Raw genomic sequence first — 18,246 nt, forward strand, 5'->3', positions numbered from 1 at the left:
GAGCTGGAGTATTTTCCTTCATAAAAGCACCCAGTATACTCGTCTTCTTCCCCCCCACATCTCCATTTCTCCATCTCCCCCTCGCTTCTCTATAATAGACAGATAAACTTCACCTTGGAGCTTAAACGAGTAGTTGGTGTATTTATGCATGGACACTTGCCATCTTCTCTTTCCTCTCCTTTAAAAGGAAGGTGTTAGCACCTTAAGATCACGTATCATACAGCGTTAACTTACATTTGCTAGGTTACAGCTGTTAAGGTTGGTTATCAGACAGGTCTGAGTGCCTTCTAATACTTATCTATGCCTTCTTCCCTTAGCATTACCTCTATGCTGATTTCTAGATTTATTCTGTTACTTACGCGTTTGTTTAAAAAAAGAAAAAATTAAAACCAATGACTGTTCTAGACCCATTGCCCTAGTTTCTCTGGGATTTTGCCAGTTAGTTTCAACCATGATCTGCAGTTCTCCAAGGGTGTGACCTCACACAGAGATGGTGTGAAAGGTTGTCCAGGGTCCCCACAGCTCGTTCATAACCTGTGGTCCCACATTGCAACCACGTGGATCCCAGCCTTGGCCTTGCACCTGCTGCCTCTTCTCGCTGCTGGGGCACCTGTCCCAGCTCTCCCAGTCTCGGCCTTGTGCCGCCCTGCCCGGTCCGAGCTGCCCAGCGTGCTTTGCAAAGCATGTAGTAACAACCAACTACCTTGTAAATTCTGCTGCGGTTTATATCACGCTTTCCTTTTCCTTGGAAAATCCTTCATGCTTATGAAATATAAACAAGCTGGTATTGCAGCTGGGGTGGGGCACCCAGGTTGCTCTTTCCCAGCGCTCCGGCTGGCAGGATGGTGACTGAGCCCAAAGGCGGCACAAGGGCCCCCACACCTGCCAGAGGGGCACCCACCTGCCCACACAGCGCTGCCCTGTCCCAAAAAGCCATTTCTCACCGGGGCTCTGCCAGCTGTGCCAGATGTAGTGCAGCCCTGCCAGTGTTCTTCCTAGATGCCAGCAAGAAAGGCCCTCAGCTCCATAAGGTATTGATGAGAACAACATTCACTGGAGGCAACATGAGAGGGAAACCGGGAACAGCACAGATAATCTTAGCGTCACACAGATCTCTGCTCGGAGGCTAACAGGCTCTGTGGGCTGTAGGGTGGAGCTTTTTGTAGGGTTTTCCTAGAGCTAAACCACTCTATTCATCATTTCCACTGCCAAGAAGAAGGATGATTATATATATTTCATATGCTATATTTTCTACATATATATATATTATAAAATATATATATACTATATGTCAAGATAACTTGATCTTAAAGGTCTTTTCCAACCTAAATGATTCTATGGCTCTGTACGGATGTGGCCAGGGCAGCAGCCAGCAGCTATGGACAGGCTCCTCCGTTGCACACCTGCGGCGCAGCACAGCCCCAGTGGTGGGCAGAGCCAGGGGCTCGTAACCCCCTGATGTACAGCAACCTGCTGGTTAGGACTACTATGCCACTGCAACTTGATGCGTAACAAGTCTGTGCTACCCGTGACCATAATTGCTTCACTGTAATGCAAGTTTCCTTCCTCCTCAGCACCAACGCACATAGCTGCCACTTTTACTTCTTGGTTTTAGTGTCCCGTGTCTGGAGAAGGAAAGGTTCCTTTCCCTTGACTGCCACATGCTGAGAATTTACAGAACACACCCAGACATGACAAGCACAGCGTGAGAAAGTGAAAACTGCCCCTCACATGCTCCTTTCATAATTGTTTTTCATACTGCCCCAGACTAGCCCTCCCCACACAGACCATGTCAGCCTAGCCATCAATTTTTTTATCTCATATTGCTGTGTGCTTCCTAACACAGAGCTTTCCAGAGTACAAGAAAAACTTACATTCTCTCCTGAACTGTATGATGCCACCTCCTCCAGCCCATGCCCAAAATGGTTTGCTCTCTCCTAAAACAAGATTGCAGTTTTGAAAAGCAGCATCTGTGTTACCATGGTTTCCCAAGGCAGATACAGGAGATTGCTGCCAAGGGCATCTTAGCGTACAGGTGTCTGTGCTTGCATCTTATAAAGGACAACAGATTTCTCCTGCCACTGTCCCCCCCATCCAAAAACGTAAAGGTAAATGTAAATATAAGTACATAACTATACATATCTCTTTTTTTTTTCTCAAGCAGTTTGAGCTCTAGCTTCCTGGTTGGTCCGCACCCTGCTAGCGGCAGGTTCCCTTATGACTTAGTCCGAGACAATTTAGGCTTCTGGCCACCTGTCCAGCCAGCCACGTTCCCCAGGAAGGGGTTTCATTAACTTGAACTTAACATCTTCTTTTACCTTCCTTTTTTGAACCAAGTAGTATGTGAACACTGCAGCCTGCACAAGCTTTTCCTGCTTCTCCCCGTACCAGCCACCGTAGGTCAGAGCTGCATCTCACGGAAAATTTCTGATGAAGGAATACAGGGCTACAAAGGGGAGGCATGTGAAACCAGGTCCCAAAATCTCTGAATCCCTGTTGAACCTTTTTCTCAGCTTTATCAAGTAGGGTATTTTCTGAAGCATTTAGACCTTATGCACATTAGATGTCCTCTTTAATTACAGGTACAACTGCAAATGTAGTAGATGGTAAGAAATTAATTCAACAGATGATTCCCTAGGTCATGACTGATAAACAACTGCAAGGATACAAAGATTTTCTAACCAAATAAAGGCATGAAAATTGTGTGTAGTAAAATCACCAGCTTCAGGAAAATAGAGATCAGAATGTTATAACCTGAAAAGAACCAAATTCAAATTCATACCAATAACACTGTCATAATTACATCAATCCTAATAACAAGTAGTCAAAAAAAAAAATCAGACCTATATGCATATACGCTTTTAAGCACCATTGTTTTGCAGAATGAACTATCAATTACTCCAAGGTAAGGATACATGTAAAAGCAAGCAATCACAACGACAGCAAAGACCTCAAAAGAAAAGGAACAAGATAATATCAGAGCTCCCAGAGCTGTATACACAAATCTCCTGGTTTTAATGTTAAATTACATAACAACCTAGTGAAGCTTCCTACAAATAACAATGTGGGTAGAGCCATCTGTAAGCCATATATAGGACTATAAGAAATACTTTTTTCCCTACATTGCCACTACTTCCGAATCAGGTACACAGCTTTGATTGCTCTGGTATCCTGTACATGCTTCTACAGGTGCAAACATTGTCTGTTACTGAAGGAGGGTTGTAATTTAGAACATGGCCTAGAATTTTGTTGACTGCATTTAATTGTTCTGGTTACTTGCATTTGAAGACTGGATATTGAATTTGGATGTAACAAGAGCACAGGGCTCATATCAATTGAGCTGAATACAATGAAGGAGAAGACATTTCTGTCGTTAGAGCAGAAAGAAAATTAGGAGCTGCAGAAGACAGAAAAAGGCATGTAAAATCCCTTGAAGATAATGTTTCGGTAGAGAGCAGATACTTCCAGACAGGTCTAGTGCTCAATTACTTAATAATACAGATTAATTATAACTAATATTACCCTTAATAATATAACATCTCATTACAGTTAAGAAGTCACAATTTCATCGTCTCAAAGGCTTTCTGTTTTAGTAACTTCCTTTTTTTCTCTCTAGGCATACAATTCTTTACTTGCCTCCAAAGCAGTCTACAGGGAGATGCAGGTGCATATGGCCCTAATCCATGCTCTTAATTGAATGCAATTAACCAATTCAACCAAGCAGCTAAATTGCCACATGGGAAAGGAGGGCTGATCTGTGACATACAGGGGGATGGTCAAATCTGGTGCCTGCAGCTCTTGGAAATTTTATTTTTTTTTTCCTTCCAGATTTGTATACATAAATTTCCCACCTCTTAAATGGGGTGTAATAATATAGGATATTTTTGTCTCATGCTGTTAATGCAGCTATTTAGGGTGTTTCATTAATCTTAATTTAAAATACAGTGGTGAGCTTCACAGAAAAGCTGGTAAGAAAATGAATAGTAAGGACCTTGGTTGTTTAGTTCCTTAAAGTGTACTCTTTCAGACCTTCTTGTATGTAACAGGCATGTTAAAACTTATTATTTAGAGTAAAAAGAAACAAAGGAAATGTTTTTTTTTTAAAGTGGAATTAAAAAAATGAAGGGGGGGAAGCATACTCAGGAGGAAATATGAAATAGAGTTGAAGTAATTCTTAAACTTTCCTCTTTTTTACCCTCCCTTAGGACTTCTGCCCACACCTCTGACAGTCATTGCCAAGACACTTTTTTTTTTTTTTTTTTTTTTTTTTTTTTTTTTTTTCTGAAAAAGAGGAACGAAAGACCATCAACAGCTGTCCTGGCTTCTCGATGACAAAGTGAGCAAAGAAAGGGAGGTGTTCCTGATTTACCCCTGACTTTGAGAGAACAGGGCTGTCCTGCTTGAGCAGGACAAGGCGCAGCACTGGGGAGGATGCGAGTGCTGGTAAGAGCAGCTCTGCTTCTGAGTCCTCTTCTTGTCTGCAACGGTGAGTCTTGGGGAAGGCATCCTGCCCCGGCAGCTCCTCCCAGGCACGGGTCTGCCTGCCTGTGGGCGGTTGTGCGTGGGGGGCTCTGTGTTGGGAACGGGGCTGTAGGAGGAAGGCCAACATCTTTGCATGCTGATGGCTCCATGCTAGGTTGTCGCAAATCCAGTGGCTGCGGTGTGCAATGGTGTGTGAAGGCTGTGGAGATGCTGCCCACCTACTTCAAGTGAGGGCTGTTTCACAGAGCACTGCAAGCAGCCCAGCACAAAGGGTCTGGGTAGTTCTTGTGTTCCCAGGAACAGGGAGGTTTGCAAACCAGGAGAAAAGGGTAAAGAAGTGTCTGTGGAGGTGTAGGTTTAGCCCCAAGAGTGACAAAAATGTACTGGGACAAAGGTGATGGACCTAATTTTTACAGGAAAATTTAGCTACTTTGATCCATTGCCTAAGTTCCTTAAATTCAGTTTAGTCTGAAACAGCAGTTTCTTTCAGAAGAACAAACGGGCAGGAGAGGAGAGAAAACTGTTCATACGGTGATTTGCTGTTGACATGCAGCGCTTGCAAGGAAAGCCCCAGGCGTGGTGTGAGGTGGCGGCAGGCACTGTGCAGCTCGGGATCCAGGCAAACTCCTCCTGCAGGTCCCAGTCATCTGCTAACCGTGGCCCCTGCTCTGCCCACATCTGCTTGCTAGCAGGTACACGCCAGGCAGAGCAGGTGCCAGGCTGAGCAGGTGCCACGCTGCACACATGGCACATGTCAGTGGCCCTGGCAGTCTGCTGCCTCCCACCTGTTTTCCTCGTGCCACATTGCCTTCTTGTTAGCTTATCCCTGGTCACGCCACCCCTCACACCTACGCTGGCTGCCCATGCTCTGGCTTTGGTGGATTCCACTTGCTGATGCTCTCACCAACACTTCATCACCCAGGAGCTGCCTTCACCATGATTGCTTTGTTTTCTGTAAATTTTCTTTCTTCGTTCTTCCTGCAGCTTTTCTGGACCTGACTGGCCCCAGTGAGGTCAAAGGTGTATGGAAGGGGTCTGCCACCTTGCCGTGTACCTATGTGCCTGTGAAGGGCTTTGTGCAGCAAACCCTCAAGTGGACTGTGGTACATGACCACAGCTCCAGCACAGTCTTTTGGAGGGATGGCTCTGATGACAACATTCTCCTGTCCAAGTACAGGGGCAGGGTCAGCGTTCCGAGGGACACCCCAGGGAACGTGTCTCTCCACATCCAGAACCTGCAGATCTCTGACAGGGGAACCTACGCTTGCCGGGTCACCTGGAGAGCCAGCAACAACAGCCTGATAGCAAAAGAGATCACCACTGAAGTGGAGGTTGTTAAAGGTAAACCCGAGAGGGAAGCTGCGCAGGGGTGGAAGGCTTGGCTCGGGAAGGCTTTTAGGGATTGCACAGATCAGGTAGGCAGTGACCACCCGCCTTAAATGCAGAAGCATTTTGCTGAGTGGCACCAGGCTCCATCAAGAAGCAGCAAATAGGTCAGAGGGAGAAATTCTGCCCAGGGTGCTGCACCCTGAGGTTCAGGAGCTGGGTGAGGATTTGTGGCCTCTTGCTCACCAGTTTCTCCCTGGCTCTACTGGTACTTGATGGCTCAGCGTTTCCAAGGGGGACAAGCGAGAGGGGAAGTCCCTGGGATATTGCATTGCTTTTCTTTGACTACACTTCATCAGCACAAGCCCGGTCTCCCTCTCCCTGGGCAGTGGTGATTTATAAAGGAATGGAGAGGGCATCAACACAGCAGAGCAAGCCTCCATGCAGGAGGTGCAATGGGTGGCATAGCTGGTACAGGCACGGGTGAACTGAGCTTAATGTGCGCAGAGAGGCAACACAAGAGCCGTGCCCCTCTTCCTCCTGGGAAAGCGCTGAGAGCTAGAGCCAGAGCTGCCGTGGCAGGGGGACCTTGCCCAGCCAGCCAGGGCCAGCGTGACCTGGGCCCTGTCTGCTTTGTCTTCCAGTTGCTGTGACCAAGCCCGTCATCAGGGCGGGTGAGCTGGGGCTGGCAGTGCCGGCAGGAGCCAGGACCAGCCTGACCTGTGTGGCCGACGGGTCCCCCCCCATCAGCTACCGCTGGTTCAGGAGCACCCCGGGAGGGAAAGCCCTGCTCCTGAGCAGCCAGGCTGAGCTGGCGTGGGACAGCCTGCAGCCCTCCGACGCCGGGAAGTACTACTGTGAGGCAGAGAACAGGGCTGGAGCCAGGGCAGTGCAGCAGAGCGACACCGTTGAGCTGACAGTGAGAGGTGAGTCCCCAGAGCCACAGCTCGATGAGAACATCTGGAGTCCTTCCATACTGGAATGGAACAACGTTCCTGCTTCCTTTCCCTGAAAGAAGAAAACACAAAAAGCTTTTGCTTTCGGTACTCTAAAGCACTTCTCACCACTGGCTCCGATTTTTCTATCCTTTATTATATCCTGTATTGTTTCCCTCCTCCTCTTTAGAGGAACTGCTCTTTTCTCATGCAAAAGAGGTTTTAAATACAAACTGCGTATTCATTCCTCTTTGGCTTTTTTGAAGTTCTTGCTGGCTGTGTAATGCTGCCTCTTGCAGTTTAGCAAGTTTAGACGAGGAATCAGCACTTCATTTGGAGTACGAGAAACACATGGGTGGTAATTCAGCAGTTGAAAAAAATAAAACCAGCCTTTGTTTTTTATAACTGGCTACGTATTTCAGGAAAACACACTGCACTTCAGACACACTCTATGTTCTGATGTATCCATCTGCAAGGTGGTACATGATGGATGCCTTGTGGGAGACTTGCTCCTTTCATTGGCTGGTAACTTGGTCATCAGTGCCATGAAGCCTGTGGCCGCAGAGCCAAGCACAGATCCCTCAGGTGACCTTTGAAAAAGGCAAAGCCTGCTGAGCTCCCAGGGGCACTAAGGCAAGGGCTGAACAACACATTGTTTTTCACAGCAGTTGCACATAGGAGCGTACAGCAGGGAACAAGATTTAACGATGGCCGTCCTTGTTAATGCTGCTAGCATGCAGACCCTGCCTGTCCTCTGGGTAGTGGCTGCTCCCTTATGGTCTTATCCCACCGGTGGGGAAGTTCTGTATTGTAGCAGCATCGTAAACACGGTCGTACTCCAATGTGAGCCTCTCTTGTTCTCCTTGCAGATCTGCCCACCACAACAGTGGCCCCTCAGAGCGATGTGGGAACCTCGGGAAGACATCACTCCAGCACAGGTCAGGGCAACGGCAGCCATGGCTGACAGCAAGGACAAGGGTTCAGGGGAGGATTTGACACTGACGGATTTTGTGGCTGGGGAATACAGTCTTGACAATATTGTGGTTTAGTCCATACATCACAGCTCTTAATCCAGAAGTTTCTGAACGTAGAACATCCTCCTTTGCTCAATCTCCAGTCCACAGAGGGCTTTTGGCTTGCCCTTACAGAGGTCGTGTCTCTGTACAAGGCTCTGTATGTGTCTTAGGGCTCCTAGAAACACCATTTCCTAACCTGTAGACCATATAGGATGTTCCTGGTTCTGGTTTTGGTTTTTCTGGTTGGGTTTTTTTAGGGCTTCTCTGCTTGTTTTCTGGCCTTGAATGAAAGCTGCTGAAGTGGGAGGCAGAGCTAGTATTGCTAGCAGCACATCCAAGTGATGTAAAAGCTGCCTCAGACCTGACTGGAAATAGTCTGCCTTACCAGGGACGGTTGTTTTGAGGGAGGGCTTGTGATTTCCAGTTTGGTTTTGTGCTATGTGGGAATTCAGACCTGTGCTAGAGTAGGGCTGCTTGTGGAAACTGTATTTTTGGGTTATGTTTAATGTTAATTTGTAGTGCCTCACCAATCAGACAGCAGGCTGTGGGAATCAGCGTCAACTAGCAGAAGCTGAGAGAAGATGTTGACAATTGTTGACTATTGTTACAGAAAAAAACCAAACAGAGCTGGTGTTTGGAGGTACCTCAGGAATCCCTTGGACATCACTGGGCTCCACTGTTGTCACAGGTGTGTGTGTATAGACGTACACGCATTGGATGCATACGTATATGTGTATATATAGTTTGTGTGTACATAGATACTATATATGGTATATAGACACTACATACTATCTATTGTGTATATACAATACTATATATACTCTATATATTATAGTATATATATTGTATTAATTTCTAGAGTTTGCATATTTTTGCTGCCTTGTAATTACCATTCTTTGTTGATCCTACAGCTGTAATCCCAGATCTCCTGGTGCTAAAATGCACAGTGAGCCTTTCACTCCTGTTTGTTTTGCAGATCTGCCCGTAACAGTAGCAACTTCTTGGAAAGGTGTGGGAAATTCAGAAAAGAATTCTACAACTCAGAGTAAGTGGAGAGCAAAAGAAAGTGAAGAACAAGATTAGGGACCCAAATGGCTGCTCAGCACTTTCAGCCTCAAAATTAGTTTTCTGCCTTTTGGCTGCAAACTGTATTGATGGCTGTTCCCAAGGGACCTAGGTGATTCATGGTGGCTCTTTAAAAGACCCTGGATGTTTTTATGTGGGTGGGAAAAAACCAAAGCTTTCATAGTTGGAGCATACGGAGTTGTTGCTGTGTTCCCGAACGGTAGTCACCTTTGATCTTTTCTTTGAGTGTCCAAGCTGGAACAGCAGAAAAGCCTCTGTGTGCAACTCAAACAGATGATCTCTGCCTCCTCTCACTTTGCAGTGCTGTGGTAGGTTTAAACATGTTCCAAATACAGCTGAACAGTGTCCTTTATTGAAAAGCTGAGACCCTTTATTTCATGTGTAGTGCAACTACTGCGCCCAGCTCGCAGCTGCAACTAACCTCAGTGTTAAGAGGCTCGGTGGGCTGTCCTCCTGGCCGCAGCCCCTGGGCGAGATGCACGTGCGGTACATCTGGTCGGGTCACACAGCTGTGCCTGTGCAGAGCCCTGTGAGCAAGGTGCTGTTCAGATGGGGATGAGCAGGAACAGGCACACGTGCTCCCACCCTGCATGCCTGCAACAGGGCTGGCTGCTGTTGTCCTTGGAAGTGGTCAGCATCACGCAGCTGCTGCCACCCTGACCTGGGAGGGCTTCTCTGTTCAAAAGTCTTCTGCTCTGTGTTGTTCTAGATGTCCAGAGGACTCACCTGCCCCTGTACCTGGTCATCCTGATTGCTGTGGTCTGCAGTGCTGTTGTTTTCCTTGTCATCTTTCTTATCATTTGCATTAGAAAGCCCAAAGATGGTGAGTAAAATGTTCTGGAAAACTTAAGTATGTTGTGCCTGCCCAGCTTGGTCTGACTATTGGTTCAACTGTAAACTTTGAGGGGTCTGGGGGCAGGGGCTGGCACTGTGCTCCCAGCTGCTGGGAGCAGCTCTGGCTCCCATGCCACACAGGCAGTTGAGCAAAACATGCCTGGATCAGAGCAGGTGGGGGAAGGTCTGAAAAGGCAGAGAAGCCCCTTTTCCTCAGGGAAAGCCAGTGGCAGCAGCTGGGGAGCTCTGCCAGGTGCTAGCTGGTGAGGATGCCGCAGGTGGGATGGGCTGGGGTAGCAAGGCAGGCTCTGCAGTGCCGCTGCCTCGGGGGATGTCCCTGACCCCCCACCCCCCACCCCCACCCCCCCCCCGGGCCATCCAATGGCACTCAGCTGCAGCCGTGCCACCCTTGCTCTGCCATGGTTCCTTGGGGACAGTTACTTCCCAATGGTCCTCATGGGCATCCTGTGGCTCTCAAACTTGCTTGCTCCACTGAGTTTGTTGATCATATTGTTTAAGGTATCTGGTATGAGTTAATCTTGTCCTGCTGCTTTAAAACACCTGTTTGCACCAGCTGCTGTTTAGTATTTCTGCTTAGTTAGTACCTGGTGGAAAAGAGGCCATCATTAATTCTCCCTACTCAATATGAATTGATTTCCTTTCTAGTCTTCAGACGTAGGACATATTTACTGAATACTTCTGTCTCCTCTGCACTAACAGCAGGTGACTCTTGACAAATGCTCTCTTAGAGCCCCTGTCCCACCAGCAGCACTTGGCTGGGTACAGAGAACATGGGGAGGGGCTGGGGTTTGGCATTTTTAATACTGATGGCTGTCATTTTCTCCTTGGCCCTTTGTTCCTTTAAATCATTAATAATTATTGGCAAATATGCCTCTTGCCTTTTTTCTAAAGGAATTGGGAATAACCTCAAAATTGTTCTTTATTGAGCTTCTAGCAAATAGGAAAATTGTTGGAACTGGCAACTTCCAGTTTCTAAACTCAGCTTTACCTTTGACCTTAGGCCAGTTATTTTGATCCAGTTGTGCTACAGCTGGGATATGGATTGTTTTAATTTTCTTGGGCTGAATCCTGGGAATAGGAGTCACCATCCACCTAACGTGATACCCAAGGTTCCTATTTTCATTCTGTCTTCAGAGGTCACTTTTTTATATCAAGAGGAGATATAGGAGAAATTCCTTTTTGAGAATATAAACGCAAATTATTGATACACATTTCTGATTATTCTTTTCCAGCTCGGGTCTATGAAGTAAAATTGTGAGTATAACCCTTTATCTAACATGCTGATGAGTCTTTGGGGACTGTATCACAGCGGGGCAGGGGGAACCGAACGGTGCTACTCAGCAGTCAAGATGAAAAGCCTCTTAAGCAGTATGGAAGAAGAGGTTCAAAGTTAGCTCAGTAGTGCATCGTACTGATGGTCTGGTGGCTTTCCACATCAACACATAATGTGAGGAAGAAAGATCTTTTCCTTTGCAATATTAGTATCATAAAAATGAGCAAGAGCTGTTCAGTAACTTCTCAGCCCAATGAGACCTATTGAAGATCATTGCCAAGGTTAAATTCCCAGTGTTTTTTCAAATTCAAAGAACAGGAATTTCCCTTCTGGAGAGCTAAGGCTCCTGATGCACAGATTATACTCTGACTTATCCCTGAAATATCCTTATTTGAACTTGTCTCTTTTAATCATAGCTGTGGCAGGAAGTTATAGCTATTTCTAAACTCAGGTTTCAGCATACGGATCTACTTGTAACCTATGGAAGCTACACTGAAAAGCTTCCAGAAAAGAATCCAGTCGAAAAGTACCTAGATAAAAATTAAAGTGCTGATGACTTGAATGCCATGGCAGAACATGCTAGCAGCATTTGCCCAGGGGCTGTGCTTTCCAGTTTACAAAGCAACATTTTAAGTTAACAGTTGAACCCTGAGCAACCAAAGGAATGGCATGGTAGCATTTGTCCTCAGAGGATTTACCTTCATTTTAAAGATACTAGACATCATAAGCCACATGGTGGATGTGGGCTGCATTCAGCTCACCATTTGCCATGCCTCCACCACTTTAAGTATAGATATATAGAGATGGGTATTTACCTTGCAAAGAGTAGCTGTCTCGTTGTGCCATTTCAAGAAATGGTGGCAATCCTTGTGTTGCTTACACACCTTCTTCTGCCTCTGAAACTCTCCCCGGGTTGGAGGCGATGCTGCTATAATGCTCAAGGTTCTCCTGCCACCTGGAAGCAAAGGACAAGGTTCTCTCCTTCAGAATACTCTCACTATCCAGTGGCCCAGGTTTATGTGGGTTAGAATCAGACCAAAATCTTGCTCTAAATCTTGATGGTTGGGAGATGCTTTGTCTGCTCTGGTTGCAACTTGTCTTTCATTTTGTATTTTAATTTCAGCCATAACTCGAGAGCAGCAGCTTCTTCAGGGTGTGAAAGTACAGGTCATTATGAGGAACCCATCTCCTGCACTGAAAACAACTATGTGATGGAGCCTGTGAAAAACCAAGGATCTGAAGAAATAAATACAAAAGAGAATGAATATGTCTGTGTTGAAAATACCCAGGAATCTGAATATGAAGTAGGGGATGCTGTATGAGAACCAACAGTGCTCTACAAGTAGCAGTCCTGGAGTTTACCTTCATCCAGGCAAAATTTACCTTCCTATTCACCTTTGCCTCTGAAAAATAGGTTGGACAAGCAGGTTTTGCTCCTCCATGATTTGTGGAGCCTTAACAATCTTTGCAGTGAAAATGCAAACCTCTTTAGGAAGTTCAGTTACAGACCACTGTATCAAACTTCTGATTTTGCTTTTCTTTGTTCCCCTTCACCACCTCTGTAGAAGAACACCCTTTGAAAGCTAGGGTATGCAGGTCCCAGGTCAAAAGCACTGTACTAAAGCTGTGGCTTTATATGACTAGAAGGGTCCATGTTCACAGCCTTCATGTGGTGGGAGCAGAACTGGCACCAGCACCAAGAGCTGCTGAGTGTCTCCATCATCGTTGGGTAAGAAGCACAGCACAAGGCTGGCCTGGGAGCTGGCGTTTTTCCTCCCATCTGCCTCAAGTGCTGTGTAAGTGGTAGAATGTCCTTTCAAATGTGAAACAGCCCTTAGAGAAACACTGAAAGACAGATTAAAGCCAGGATCAAACCAAGAACCTGACCACACCAGCAGCAGCAGCACAAAAAAGACTGTCCCGTGCACCCACTGTGCTGCGCTGTCCATGCCTGGCTGCAGCTCATGTTAAGGTGTGGGCACACTGCGGTTCTGGTGCTGCATGGCTTGGGTGACTGACTGCAACATGGCACACTCCTTGAGTTCACCTTCTCTATTCTCTTTTTAATGCATGTTTAATATTTGAAAGAAATCAGATACTTTCCCATAAGTTTGTGGATAGGATTGTTTACACATGCCTAAATAATTTTGATATATAAGTATTTTTGTACCATTGGCTCATCTTTAAAATGCCAGCAAGCACTCACAATTACAGCTCCTTAGTAGATACTCATGAAGGTACTTTCCTCCTGGCTTCAAAGGCCTGAAAAGTAAATGGGGAGCTGAAAAGCTTTGTTATTCATAATTTGTACTACACTGAGTAAATCTAAAACATGGATACTTCAGAGTTATGGAAGAACCTTTTTATAATGAATGACAGGGCAAGGCCATGTCCAATTAAAAGCCATGTGGACAGATGTAAAACAAAACAAGGGGTGAGAGGGAAATTGGTGACACAGCTACAGGATCAGTGGGGCCCCAGACTTGCCCTTCACCCTCAGGAAAGATGTGCATCTGCAGTTCTTTGCAAGCATCAGCTCAAAATTCACCAGTGTTCAGAAGGAGTGCTGGGTGCTATTTGGAAAGGCAATGCAATAGAAAGCAGGATTGCAGCACTGTAAAAACCTGTGGAATGCTTCTACCTGATGTATGCTTGTAGGACTCTCATCTTGAAAGGGTTTGACATAGCTAGAGAAGTTAATGAGAATGACAATAAAGGATGATTAGTGACCTGAAACCACTTCAGTGCAAATGCATTATAATCTCTCAGCTTGGGGGGAAGGCGGGGAGAAGAATGAGGCTAAATAAGCAAAGCATAGTCATCATGGCCAGCATGGAGAAGATGAATAGGGTCTATTTGTTTACAGTTTCTCCAAAGAGAAAAGGAAGCAGACATTAGCTAAAGTTAACTGGTAGCACTTTTAAAGGGGGTGGAAAAGTACTTCTTTTATGCAATACAGAAATAAGCATGCTCTGAAAACCCAAAGTACACAGAGGTCCTAGAAGAAATTAGAGGACTGAAAAGTACAACAGTTCATCGCAATTCACAGACTGCCTGGCACGCTTCACAGGTACTTATCAGTGCCCTTGTACTTTCTCTCTGAATTTCCTGTATGACAAGTTTTATTTCTCTTTATTAAGAATATATTTAAAAATCACGGGCTGGGAGAACTTTGATTTCCAAAAGGAAAGGGAACAATGAGCAGCTTTTGTTGGTGATGATGTCTTGGTAAAAATTGTCAATATGCACATGCAGCTTATTGCAAACATGGAGAGGCAAATGAAAATCATTAAACTTCAGGACTGCAAAGTTAGTAGATTTTCTCATACTTCTCTATTTTGCCTATACAAGGTGTGTGTGTGTGCATGTGAATGTCTGCATGTGCCCAGGAATTATGCTTTTAGGAGCATATTAGGTCCCTCTACTTGAAAGCAGAGGAATTATTGTGAATCTGATGGAGTCTGGGATACATTGTGAACGCTGTGTCAGATGATGTGTGTAGGCTGTAGTCAGAAATGCAAGAGCTGCTACTAGTCCATTGTGAGGTTCAGAGCTAATGAAATAAGACATTCAGGATGTGAAAGAAAATTACTTCTACTATGAAGAGTGTAAAAAGCCAGTGAAGTCTGTTGGTCTTCCTTTCTAAGCAGGAAGGTGAGTAGGGAAGGAGAACTGTTGCAATAGTATTGCAAGTCACACAGTTATCACAAAAAGGGTTTTCCAGAGAACAACAGGAAAATCATGACTGGATGGTGTGTTAATGTGATGACAAATTGTCAGTGTTGCAATTTTATGGGAAACTGTCATATTTTCTTAATCTTTCAATTCTACATGAGGTTGCAGTTTTTGCAGCCCTGCAATAATATTCTTTAGAATGAGGTTTCAAAAGTGCGTGTGTGCATGTGCTTGGTAGGGAGGAAATGGGAAGGGAATGTCACTGTTACTGGAAATCAGCCCACCTGCCTAAGCTCCATTCCAGAAACAAACATATTTCAGTGGAAATATAGAACTTCATTGCTATATGGAGCAACTGGAAAGCGGAGATACACCAAAGTCAAGCAACAGGCTGAACATCTGAGCAAAGAGGAGGGCATGCCATGTGCTGCTTGGCAACTGCAGAGAAAAGAGCTTGTCCTTTCTGTAAGCGGTGTTATGGGTACAGCCATCCAGACTGGTAGGCTTGGCTCCTCGGAGGAGAGCTGAGCTCTGCATGGACAGAAGGACGCCAATGCATGAGCTCTTCCCTCCCTGCCTGTATTTCCACCACTGGTGGCCTTGACCTAGCCAGGAAAGACCATCTGTGCTGTACTAGGCTGAGGCAGTTATTTTAAGCGGCATCACCCCTGCTATCAACTCTTTTGGGAATTAGCTTGCTTTTCCTTCTCCTTTCATCCTTGTTTTCAGAGAGGTGTTGTGGATTTGGCACAAGATACCAAAGCACCACTAAAGGCTCTGGGGAAGTCAAAGTGCTGGACGGAGAGACCCAGCGTGCACGCTGGGTGTGTTTGCTCAGGTGGGAGTGCAGTGACGCTCGATATGCTCAGAATACCCCAACATGACTGCCACAGCTACCCAAACGGGGCTTGGCTTGGGCTGCCTGAGACAGCTCGCAGTGCTGTGTCTGCAGTGGCGTGATGTGGCCAGAGCGCCAGACCAAGAAGAAGAGAGCACTGAGGCAAGATAGAGGTATGGAGCCAAAGGGCCTTCCAGGAAAGGGCAGGCTGGCCACAGCGCGGGCTGAGCACATCAGGTATGCTCACTGTTGGCACCCTATGGATGACGGCTGTCAGGTATCCCACAGCTGTGCCACAAAATAAAAAAAAAAAATCAATTCCAGTTGCATTGCAAAGCTGCAGGCAATGTAGCCATACAAACATGGATAAACAGCAGGTTTATACTGGCTGGACAACCACAACCAGGAGCTGGTGATGTTAAATAAAACTGTTTTAAGGCACACAGTAAAAGACAAGCTCATAAAACTGAAAAGAAATCCACAAAATAGGTTCCTTGTGTGTTTTGTGTCTGCATGCGCTGTTGGCCAGCTGGGCAATGCAGGAGAGGGCCTGGAGCCTAACCACCGCAGTGCGGGGCACCGCTGGGGGAAAAGGGCAGTCGCTGCGCACCTTATGCAGCACACCAATGGCATCCTGTAGCATGCCAGGAAGGCGAGCCGAGGTTAAGGCAGATCTTCCTAGACCAGCACTTGTGTTTACCAAATCCAGAGCTCAACCATCCTTCGTGGGCCACTGAAGGGGGAAATGGGAAGCTTGCAAGGAGCAAGCATTGTGACAGCAGTGAGGCTACCAAACACGGCAATAGCTAGCGTGCATGATGACTGCAGGTAAAGGTAAAACCTGTATTGCTTTAACAGCTGAATTTGTGAAGCCTATCTGTGGCACCAAGTAGGAAATGAGTGCTCAGGTGAGATCCTGTATGTGGGTCCCTTTCTTAGTGCTAGGAAGTATTTACAAGGAGCTGGCCAGAATAATGGGTAACTGAGAAAAGATGTCGTTGACCTGGGAATTCCTGGGAAGAGACGTTAATTTACAGAAACAGAACTTGTGTATCACATTTCTATCGCACAGGTCTTGCAGGAGATGTTCATTTACACTAAGCTTCTGTTTCTTTAGGTGGACCAAAGGTCACGTTTCCAATACTGTCTGTACAATTATCTGGTATATGTGAAGAGAATTGTGGTGTACATGACTGCAGCAGCTCATACAATTAGCTTTTGTGGGACATCCAAAAAGGGCTTAGTAAACCACAGTCTGTTTAGTCAGATCTCTGAGCTGGCTATGGCTGGACCAAATCAGAATATCTTAAGTCTTGCAGTAAAAACTGCCTTTTTTTTGAGTGCAGATGGTTCAAAAAGAGCACTTTTGAGACATTTCTTCTTCAGATACCTACTTTTTGGTCGTTTGCTGAAAGCTTAGTACTGAATTTCACACCCTTGCAGACTAAAAATCTTATTCCATTGCCAGGAAGACTGTAGCAAACTTCTCTAGCCTCTGGCAGACTATGTCAAAACATGAGTGTAAGATGCAAGCTCTGCAGAGTTGGTCCCTATGACTAGGGTCTGAGGTCCCATCTGCACTCCTTTTCAGGGAAACAGGGACTTTACTGTGCCACCTCTAGCCTGTGATGCAGTAGCAGAGACTGCGGAACAGAGAGCTATACTGGCTGCTTTGCCTGAGTTGTGATACTTGAAGAAATTATGCTTGAAAGCGTGTCATGTCCAGTATGTGGAAGGAAGGTGGGTACCTGCTGGGGGGGAAGGCTGCAGGGTGCTTTGTCAACCTGGCACTGCAAGGGGGAAAGTGACGGACTCAATCCAAAGCAGAGACACTGAAATAAATAGAATTAATTATAATAAAACAGGTAACTAGCCACAACGCCTGGGATATTAAAGTTTTTTTCTTCATGTGTTCAGATGCAAAACTATGAGGAGTTCCTCTGGTAAGAAAGAAATGGGCTGACTGTGACTCAGGGAGGAGAAAACTAGCAGCCTCTCTGTCCCAGGGGGAGAAAGATGTCATGCATATCATGTTTGAGGAACTACAGTTCTTCACGTTTTAGCTAAATAGTTATTTTTTCATCCTGTATAATTACAGCTTCAGGAAGTGTTGCATTTCTGGTTCGGAAAGCAGCCCGATCAGCAGTTTTAGCTTTGGTTTTCAGCTCGTTCCAGGGCACGTTCCCCAAAATCCAGCTCCTTTTAAAAATCTTTCACATGTGATAGAAGCTTGTCCCAGCAAATTATCTTGAATCATGGGCCAGGGTGTGCAAAAGGTTGGGTTTAAATCATATCTCTGAAAATGGACTCGTATTTACTCTTTCAGTGACATTGCTTGAACTGCGCCTTCTCCATAGCCCCGGCAGGTCTAACTGCATCTGTAGCTGCACTGCAATAGGGCACCGTTTCTGGGCAGGTGGTAGAAAATGGAGCTTTTGCAGGGAAATTCCTATCACAGTAAAGAGCAGGATGTTGGGGTTTTTAATACTTCTTCTCTGGACATTTTCTGTTAAAACAGAAAAAAGCAGTAGAAGTGGCATCCGAAGTTTTGTGGTCTAAAAGGCTCAGACTGTTTGGCAAAGAAACTAGTGCTGGTTGTCTTCCTTGCTCAGGTCACAGAGTGACCTGCTCAGAAGGTGAACCAGGCTGCACTCAGGGAGTCTGCTGCTGCTGAAGCTGGTACATGCGTGTGGTGGAAAAGCTGAAGGAGCTGAAGACATGAAGGAAATGGAATTGAGCATCAACAGGTTGGTCCCTGCC

General features: G+C 45.9%; 1 protein-coding gene across 2 annotated transcripts; it reads left to right on the plus strand.

Annotated features, from left to right (window-relative positions):
- The first annotated feature begins 4,330 nt into the window (after positions 1-4,330).
- On the plus strand, positions 4,331-14,286 carry LOC101917083 (V-set and immunoglobulin domain-containing protein 4-like). Of its 2 annotated transcripts, XM_013296325.3 has the most exons (9): positions 4,331-4,486; positions 5,467-5,823; positions 6,453-6,734; positions 7,613-7,681; positions 8,370-8,447; positions 8,736-8,804; positions 9,555-9,668; positions 10,933-10,954; positions 12,097-14,286. In XM_013296325.3, the coding sequence occupies exons 1-9, from the start codon at positions 4,432-4,434 to the stop codon at positions 12,293-12,295; spliced, it is 1,245 nt and encodes a 414-aa protein (XP_013151779.1). In that variant the 5' UTR covers positions 4,331-4,431; the 3' UTR covers positions 12,296-14,286. The 2 variants fall into 2 exon arrangements, with proteins under 2 accessions (XP_013151779.1, XP_027637246.1); XM_027781445.2 differs by lacking the exon at positions 8,370-8,447.
- Positions 14,287-18,246: the final 3,960 nt, after the last annotated feature.

Source organism: Falco peregrinus, chromosome 13 (assembly GCF_023634155.1).
Source record: "Falco peregrinus isolate bFalPer1 chromosome 13, bFalPer1.pri, whole genome shotgun sequence".
Taxonomy (NCBI): Eukaryota; Metazoa; Chordata; class Aves; order Falconiformes; family Falconidae; genus Falco; species Falco peregrinus.